Source organism: Carassius carassius, chromosome 38 (genome assembly GCF_963082965.1).
Source record: "Carassius carassius chromosome 38, fCarCar2.1, whole genome shotgun sequence".
NCBI lineage: Eukaryota > Metazoa > Chordata > Actinopteri > Cypriniformes > Cyprinidae > Carassius > Carassius carassius.
The window spans coordinates 5,809,759-5,819,975 of NC_081792.1; the positions used below are offsets into that span (position 1 = coordinate 5,809,759).

A 10,217-nucleotide genomic window follows, 5' to 3' on the forward strand; every position below is an offset into this window, starting at 1 on the left:
GTGTGTGTGTGTGTGTGTGTGTGATTTCTGTCCCCCTCACTTCTGAAAAGATTGCTACGCCCCTGCGTACAACATTGTATCCGAATGCATACGAAAAATGTTGTGATTGTTACAGATACAAATACTGGCTGTTACATGAAAATTTTAATATGTAATGTCATAATTATAAAGTTTTAAAATGTACATATGTAATTGTTGCATAAGGCTATACATTAATAAGCGTTTATTGATTAAAAAAAAAACTATTTAATGTGTTTTCATTTACAATAGCATGAACCACAAGTCACGAGTCGAGTAACTCAATCATTTTTTAATAAAAAAAATTAATTAATTAATTAGTATTTCATTACTGTAAGGGTACGTTCAAGGCTATCTAGGTGTAGACGTAAATAAAACACAATCTAACAGGAAGAAGGTTAGATTAGAAACATCTAAACTTTTCAGGTCGCAGTAAGTGCACCGCTGGTCATGCACATCCTTTCCTGGAACAATACTGAAAGCTAAGCCAAGATGGAGAAACAGCTGATCATATCTGTACAAGGATAGGTATTTTTTAAATGAATCTATTAGCAGAGCTACTGCAAGGGATGTTTAGTACTGGAAATCCATTTATTTTTTGCTGAAACTTCTGCGTCTTCTTGGAGAGCGGGTCATGGTTGCCTAGGCAACAGCAGACACCACTGGAGCGCAAGCGCAGGCAGAGTGTTTTGGAAAAAAGGAGAAAGTGGCACGCCTAGCGTTTTACACACGTTTTCATTCGCGACATCATGCAAATCTGGTTTTGTTTTGAAGGAGAATTTTTTTTTTTTTTTTGCTGGACTCGATCGAGACCAGCTAGAAGACTTGGCCTGTCCAATGGCCTAGTCCGAGACAAGTCCGAGTGCAAATGCAATGAGTCCGAGACAAGTCCGAGACCATAGAAAAATCTCTCGAGTCCGGACTCGAGTCAAAGACCGGACTCGAGTACTACAGCCCTACATCATAGTGTGTTTTATTATAGTAAGTTATAATTAGGACAAGAGGTTAATATCAAATGTATCCTTCATGTAGAGAAAGATAGAGAAGATGTGACTGAGGATGATGGTGGAAATGAAGAGAGCAGGGAGCATGAGTGTTGCTCTGAGCACAGTGTGCAAAATGAGAGATTGAGAAGGACTGGAAAGTAGGCAGAGCAATTCAGACCATCAAGTCTTGTTTGGTTATCATACAGTATGCAGTTTATTCATGTAGGGATAAAAAAACTAAAATAGTATGGGGGGGGGGGGGTCATGGGGACCCATCAGGACTGCCTATGCATAGGGCCCAGGATCTTGTGCAATGCCCCTGTCCCAATAACAAGCAAAATAAACCACATATATGGGAAAAAAATTGCCTTTTACTTTTGTTAGATCACATTTAGAAATTAAAATGCTACAACCTTTTGCCGGAATGGCAGGGGCAGAAACAAAAAACTCACACTGACACTCACACTCTTACAGACTCTCTCTCTCTTTCACACACACACACACACACACACACACACACACACACACACACACACACACAGTACTAATAGCAGGGCAAGACAATAGAAAAACAGAATGAAGGTACACAGGACCTAAAATTTCCACTCTTTTACTAGCTGCGGGTCAGTCCGAACATTCTGTATGTAATATAAATATGTTTGGGGGTAGGGGTGTATAGTAAGTGGTCATTGATTTTTTTTTTCTGATAAATAAATAATAGTATTATTTTTATTTTGATAAAAGTAAAAAAAACGGGTCCCACAGACCCGGACAGCACACAAGGGTTAAGGAGATATAGCCTGACAAAGCACAAACACAGAGTGTTTACTAATACCCTTGGATATTAGTTTAAATTGTGGTCAGAAGGAAAAGCCCTTGTTAATTTTTCCCCATGTCACTCAGAAACACCTGTGATGTGGTGCTCATTTTCCTACTTGAGGCGATTAATTATGACATCATTGCGATGTGGAAATCAGTGCAATGACAGATCAAGGGTGAAGTTCTTGAAAAACAGGCTTAAAGTCATTAAGCGTTCAACCATGACTTCATGAAAAAGGATTTTGTTCGTGTGTGTGTGTGATTTGGGGGTGGGGGGGTTGGAAACGGAAACAATTGAAAAAAAAAATGATACATTGCAATAGAGCAATTTGTTATAGTAGCCCAAGACTTGGCAATGTGTGGGAGTTCCTGCGGGTGTGAGACATTTTTGTTTTGCTGCCAAATCAACTAATATAATACACCATCACAGCATCCTAAAGTAAAAATCCAGAAGATAGAAAACATAGACCCCAATTATTTTAAACTTAAAAAAAAAAAAAAAAAAGTACTGATTATTTTACCACAAACCAGGACATCACGGTATTGTTCTGAAGCCATTTGTCAAAGATAAAAAAGACTTGACACTACTTCACATAGTAACTACAGATTGTCTACAATTTGGTCTCTTGAATTGTGTTCTATTATTTGACATTTAAAAAAAAGAAAAAACATTTGGATAGAACTGCTCAATTTTCATAATGGCAACTACATGAAGCAAAGACAGTGAAGTCAATATCAGTGAATATTGCCTATATACTTCTGCAAGTAGAAATTAGTAGAAAGAAGGGCTATAGTATATGCTAAGAAGTTATATTATATCTAGAGAAAGCTATCCATTAGCATTCCCATTCTTTATGTGCATCAGTGGAAACATTAAATATTACATGTTCATATAATTCATGAATTCAATCCAGCTCAGTTTGGATATAACTTTTGAAGTTGAGCTGTAGCAGAAATGGGAGTTACAATGTAACTCCACCTCTTATCTAACGCCCAGCATATGCTGCTCTCTCAGCCTCCCACCCCTAAACCATCTCAGCTCTTTAAAAGCAGCCCATGTTGCATTTTTGTTCAATTTTTATCTAATTACTGTCTTTAGATCCCAGATGTCTCCTGCGCATCCACTCCACTTCCACTGAATATTAAAGAAGGGAATCAAAAGTGAAAGAGAAGCAGAAGAGAGAAGACCATTCTCTGAGAAAAAAAAAAAAAAAAAAAAAGCTGCTGAGGTTTTCTAAACTGGACAAAGATGGTTTCTTTTCATTATTTACTATCACTTTTGGTTACCATTCAACTCAGCTTATCTGGTTCTAATTCCCTTGTATTAGGCTTAAAGAAGATCTGTACATTGTGTAATGGGCCCACAGGGGAACCCAATGGCCACAGAGTTGAACGTTTATCAGGGGAGGAGATCACATCCGTGTTGGCATTAGGTGAACCCTGTGGGGTTTACACTCTACCTTGTACACAGGGTCTTCGGTGTATCCCTCCTCTTGGAGAGCAAAGCCCCCTTCAGGCACTGCTTCAAGGACGAGGGGTCTGCAGAAACATCAAAAGTACCTTTACTGACATCCATCCACCTACAGGTAAGATCACTGGTCTTGGAGCATCTCTTTAAACTGAGAAGAAATTGATTAGTCTTAAATGGATTTTATCTGGTTAAAATCATTTTGAGGAACTGACTAAACAAAACAAACTAAACCTTAAAGCTAAGCATGTAGATGTATACACTAGAAAGTAAGTAAATACTTCACATATATATCTTTTACTCTATATTACAGTCCAAGGTATTCTGGAACCTTTGTCCTGAACTATTATTTTAAGTACAACCACCTTTGTGCAGTTCAGTTGAACAAAAGTTATATTGTTATCATATTAAAATGTCAAGTATTATTTTTCAGATTATCATCAATCAATCACTGAAAACAATGAAAAGGTAATATTTTTGAAAATAATACATGTTTGACTCTGTAAATTACTGTTCTACATACATTTTTACAGTATATAGTGTTCCTACTGTATGATCTTTAGGCAGAAATGAAAACATGCTTTCATAATGTGTTTTCATTGTTGTTATTTAATTCTGTAGGGTCCTTGTCGCAAACTGCTAAACTCAGTCCTCCAAAGTATAGATCTCACAATTATTCATTCAATTCCGGACATCTACATCCCCAACTGTGACAGACAAGGGTTCTTCAGGAGGAAACAGGTGTGTAGATGACACAGAAGGTGTTTTAGGGCTTAAAACAGTTAAACGTTTTTTTTTTGTTGTTGTTGTTAAAACAGTTCCAATGGTTCTTGAAATGTTTTGCAAATCCATTAGTAAATCCGAATGAGATGGCCCATGGTGATGATGTACATTATGATACTGTTATCTGTTCTCTATAAACAATGATATAGTTTGTATTTTCTTTTTGACCTTCTTGAAACAGTGTCGGTCATCAAGAGGAAGGCAAAGAGGCCACTGCTGGTGTGTTGACGAGAAAGGATCAAAAATCTCATCCCGTAAAAGGAGTGATGGAACTATCTCATGTAACAGTGCCTGAGAATTGTGATACAACCTGACTTCTAATGTAAATATGACAGACACTGAGAACTCTATGACAACAAAGCAAGTAGAATATTTACAATCATTCATCTCCCTCTGGTTGTGAAAAATATGTTTGCAGCATTGTGTCATTATTTCTGATGTATACATTTACTGGAACAGCATTTATTATTTTTTATATATATAGAGAGAAAATAAGAAAAGATTTTGAAAAATAATTTAATTTGTTATAAATACCATAAAGAAACATAGAAAGATTATATACTCCCTGAGTGAATGTCAATAATGTGCTGTCTGGTTTGAAATGTATGAATTATGCAGTAAGAGCATACACAAATACATATATATATATATATATATATATATATATATATATATATATATATATATATATATATATATATATATATATATATATATATATATATATATGTATTTTTTTTCTTCTATTAACATATTTATATTGCATACATTTTAACTGCTTGTATATTAATATATATAAATTGTCCTTTTCTATATACTCAGCAAAAAAAGAAACACCCTTTCACATTCAACTGCCTTTTTTCTGGTGTTTTTCAGAGTCAGTAGAAAGGTCTCTTTACTGTCCTAAGTTATTGTAACTTATTGTAACCTTAATTGTCTTCCACCTGTAAACTTTTAGTATCTTAAGGACTGTTCCACAGGTGCATGTGCAATAATTGTTTAGAATTCCTTGAACAAGTATGAAAATTATTGTTTAAATCCTTTCCAATAAAGATCTGTAAAGCTTATTTGTATTTTACAAAATTATCCTTAAAATACCCTATCCTGCTTTCCTGAAAGAGACAAATCTTTTATTATTATTATTATTATTATTATTATTATTATTATTATTACAAAGTAAATGTTAATGTGTGTAGGTGGGGGATGTCTGTCTGTCACGGAGTGGTGCTGTAAAACACACAACTGCATAAGGATGAAGATAGAAGGTAGTCTTAAATCCGAAAGGGCAATAATCCATAAAAAGAGAACAGCCACATATCCACACAATTGATATAAGACTGGATAATAAAGATCAGAAAGAGAGCAACTTAAATACACAAGCAAAGAGACCTGAACAAAATTATAAAATCAAAATCAACAACCAGGACAAGTAACAAGACTGTGAAAACAGTGCAAACAAAGTCCAAACTAACGGAAACAGTGTGTGTGATTTTAAATGTATATATAAATGTCACATATTGCTCAAAGAAATTGGAACAGTATTTCAATCAGACAAGTTAAAGACAAGGTTAACGTAACTTGAATATACAACAGACAAAATAACATCAACATTAGGCTATGCTCAAAGTGCAGATTAAAATTGCCCCAATTGATTATTCTGCTCATATGTGACAATAATGTGAACTGCACAAATCACCTGGAATCTGACTGTAACACAGTTCATGGTTATGAGCCAAGAACCTGCAAATGATTATTGTAAATTTTAATAACAAAAACAAAAGGAACAAAGCTAAATTAGAACGAGGCTGGCTCTACATCAATGGCTCTTGGTCCCATCCTGCTTGTGACATTGCTCTTCACGATTTAGATTTGGTCCACTTCCATATGTGGTACTAAACCAGATCAGTTTGTTATGTGAGTAAGTGAAGTGATGTGTGGTCAAGTATGGTAACCATACTCGGAATTCGTGCTCAACATTTAACCCATCCAAGTGCACACCCGGAGTAGTGGGCAGCAGTTGGGGGTTCGGTGCCTTGCTCAAGGGTCTCACCTCAGTCGTGGTATTGAAGATGTAAGAGAGCACTGGTTATTCACTTCCCCCACCAACAATCCCTGCCGGACCGGAGACTTGAACATGCAACCTTCAGGTTACAAGTCCGACTCTCTAATCGCTTTAAACAGTGTGCCTGCCAGAGTGACATTGACATCACTCTAGATTGACATTTGTCACAATTAAGCACTGACAGGAGTCACTCCAAAGATTTTATGTACCAGTATTTCTTTGGTCACTTGTTTAATATGGAAAACTGCCAAGACAGTAGTCAACAGAGAGAGACAGTGAAGTATAAATATCATGGTGACAGCTCTTCCTCAACATCTTCTTCCTCTTTATCACCTGTGCACGAAAAAAGATGCATTTGGATCAGCATTTATAGACATTCTGAACTCTATTGGGGTTAGACGACATGTTTCAGGACCTACTCATTGTCGAAATCATACTCTAGATTTAATACTGTCACATGGAATTGATGTTGATAGTGTTGAAATTATGCAGCCAAGTGATGATATCTCAGATCATTATTTAGTTTTGTGCAAACTTCATATAGGCAAAATTGTAAATTCTACTTCTTGTTACAAGTATGGAAGAACCATCACGTCTACCACAAAAGACTGCTTTTTAAGATATCTTCCTGATGTAACCAAATTCCTTAGCATTTCCAAAACCTCAGAACAACTTGATGATGTAACAGAAACTATGGACTCTCTCTTTTCTAGCACTTTAAATACAGTTGCTCCTTTACGCTTAAGGAAGGTTAAGGAAAACAGTTTGACACCATGGTATAATGAGCATACTCGCACCCTAAAGAGAGCAGCCCGAAAAATGGAGCGCAGCTGGAGGAAAACAAAACTAGAGGTATTTCGTATTGCTTGGCGGGAAAGTAACCTATCCTACAGAAAAGCATTAAAAACTGCTAGATCCGATTACTTTTCTTCTCTTTTAGAAGAAAACAAACATAACCCCAGGTATTTATTCAATACAGTGGCTAAATTAACGAAAAAGCCTCAACAAGTGTTGACATTCCCCTACACCACAGCAGTAATGACTTTATGAACTACTTTACTTCTAAAATCGATACTATTAGAGATAAAATTGCAACCATTCAGCCGTCAGCTACAGTATCACATCAGACAGTGCACTATAAACCCCCTGAGGAACAGTTCCACTCATTCTCTACTATAGGAGAGGAAGAATTGTATAAACTTGTTAAATCATCTAAACCAACAACATGTATGTTAGACCCTATACCTTCTAAGCTCCTAAAAGAGGTGCTTCCAGAAGACACAGATCCTCTTCTGACTATTATTAATTCCTCATTGTCATTAGGATATGTCCCCAAAACCTTCAAACTGGCTGTTATTAAGCCTCTCATCAAAAAACCATAACTTGACCCCAAAGAACTAGTTAATTATAGACCAATCTCAAATCTCCCTTTTCTGTCCAAGATACTAGAAAAGGTGGTATCCTCACAATTATATTCCTTCCTTGATAAAAATGGTATATGTGAGGATTTCCAGTCAGGATTTAGACCGTATCATAGTACTGAGACTGCTCTCCTTAGAGTTACAAATGATCTGCTCTTATCATCTGATCGTGGGTGTATCTCTCTATTAGTTTTATTGGATCTTAGTGCTGCGTTTGACACAATTGACCACAACATTCTTTTGCATAGACTTGAACACTTTGTTGGCATTAATGGAAGTGCATTAGCATGGTTTAAATCGTACTTATATGACCGCCATCAGTTCGTAGCAGTGCATGAAGATGTATCCTATTGATCACAAGTGCAGTATGGAGTACCTCAAGGTATTAGGTATTAATACCTCAGTATTAGGGCCGCTACTCTTCACGCTTTATATGTTACCCTTGGGAGATATCATCATGGTGTTAGCTTTCACTGTTATGCTGATGATACTCAGCTCTATATTTCTTCGCGGCCCGGTGAAACACACCAATTTGAAAAACTAATGGAATGCACAGTCGATATAAAAAACTGGATGACGAGTAATTTCTTACTGCTAAATTCTGAAAAAACAGAGGTGTTAATAACAGGAGCTAAAAACTCTGCTTGTAATAACCTAGAACACTGTCTAAGACTTGATGGTTGCTCTGTCAATTCTTCGTCATCAGTTAGGAACCTAGGTGTGCTATTTGATCGCAATCTTTCCTTAGAAAGTCACATTTCTAGCATTTGTAAAACTGCATTTTTCCATCTCAAAAATATATCTAAATTACGGCCTATGCTCTCAATGTCAATGCAGAAATGTTAATCCATGCATTTATTTACTCAAGGTTAGATTATTGTAATGGTTTATTGGGTGGTTGTTCTGCACGCTTAGTAAACAAACTACAGCTAGTCCAAAATGCAGCAGCAAGAGTTCTTACTAGAACCAGAAAGTATGACCATATTAGCCCGGTCCTGTCAACACTGCACTGGCTCCCTATCAAACATCGTATAGATTTTAAAATATTGCTTATTACTTATAAAGCCCTGAATGGTTTAGCACCTCAGTATTTGAATGAGCTCCTTTTACATTATAATCCTCTACATCCGCTACGTTCTCAAAACTCAGGCAATTTGATAATACCTAGAATATCAAAATCAACTGCGGGCGGAAGATCCTTTTCCTATTTGGCGCCTAAACTCTGGAATAACGTACCTAACATTGTTCGGGAGGCAGACAAACTCTTGCAGTTTAAATCTAGATTAAAGACCCATCTCTTTAACCTGGCTTACACATAACGTACTAATATGCTTTTAATATCCAAATCCGTTATAGGATTTTTAGGCTGCATTAATTTGGTAAACCGGAACCGGGAACACTTCCCATATGTACTTGCTACATCATTAGAAGAATGGCATCTACGCTAATATTAGTCTGTTTCTCTCTTATTCCGAGGTCACCGTAGCCACCAGATCCAGTCTGTGTCCAGATCAGAGGGTCACTGCAGTCACCCGGATCCAGTACGTATCCAGACCAGATGGTGGATCAGCACCTAGAAAGGACCTCTACATCCCTGAAAGGCAGAGGAGACCAGGACATCTAGAGCCCCAGATACAGATCCCCTGTAAAGACCTTGTCTCAGAGGACCACCAGGACAAGACCACAGGAAACAGATGATTCTTCTGCACAATCTGACTTTGCTGCAGCCTGGAATTGAACTACTGGTTTCGTCTGGTCAGAGGAGAACTGGCCCCCCAACTGAGCCTGGTTTCTCCCAAGGTTTTTTTCTCCATTCTGTCACCGATGGAGTTTCGGTTCCTTGCCGCTGTCGCCTCTGGCTTGCTTAGTTGGGGTCACTTCATCTACAGCGATATCGTTGACTTGATTGCAAATAAATGCACAGGCACTATTTAACTGAACAGATATGACATCACTGAATTCAGTGATGAACTGCCTTTAACTATCATTTTTGCATTATTGACACACTGTTTTCCTAATGAATGTTGTTCAGTTGCTTTGACGCAATGTATTTTGTTTAAAGCGCTATATAAATAAATTTTCAGACCTCCACAGCACATTTGCTTATAAATCTATCTGTTAAACACTGAAAGTGTCTTCCATATTTATTGCATTTATTCCAGAATGCAGTGATAAATAAATTTAATTAATAATTACTACATTAATAATAACTTCTAATTAATATATTATAACTTTTAACCAATACGTGGCTGTGCTACCAAATAGATGTGGTGTGGTCAGTGATGATGACGACACACAAAGTTTGGTGCCCATACTTTAAAGCTTTGCAGAACCTCAGATACAGTTTGGCACAATGCCTTAAATTTTGTTGTTTTGTTAAACTTTTTGCAGGCATGGTCTGAAGATGAAATTAATCAAACTGGACCAACAGTCTAGGAGGAGTTCGAGAAAGTAGGTTTTCCAATGTAAATCAAAATGGCGGACAAAGTTCAGCTAATTATGGCAAAATTGGTATTAATGTTTTTGGCATAATTCAAGTAATTTAACAAGACCAGTCACGTGACAAGAGGCAAAACAGTTTATAAGCTATTAGCATTTTATTTAAGTTTGAGTATTAATAGTTAATGGCTTCATATTAATGGTTTATCACTTTTGACTAA

General features: G+C 36.7%; 1 protein-coding gene across 1 annotated transcript; it reads left to right on the plus strand.

Annotated features, from left to right (window-relative positions):
* Positions 1 to 3,072: 3,072 nt before the first annotated feature.
* Positions 3,073 to 4,399, plus strand: LOC132118930 (insulin-like growth factor-binding protein 5). Its single transcript, XM_059528686.1, has 4 exons — positions 3,073 to 3,409; positions 3,725 to 3,759; positions 3,913 to 4,032; positions 4,256 to 4,399. Exons 1-4 carry the CDS (start codon positions 3,073 to 3,075, stop codon positions 4,367 to 4,369), a joined length of 606 nt encoding a protein of 201 aa, XP_059384669.1. The 3' UTR covers positions 4,370 to 4,399.
* The last annotated feature ends 5,818 nt before the right edge of the window (positions 4,400 to 10,217 follow it).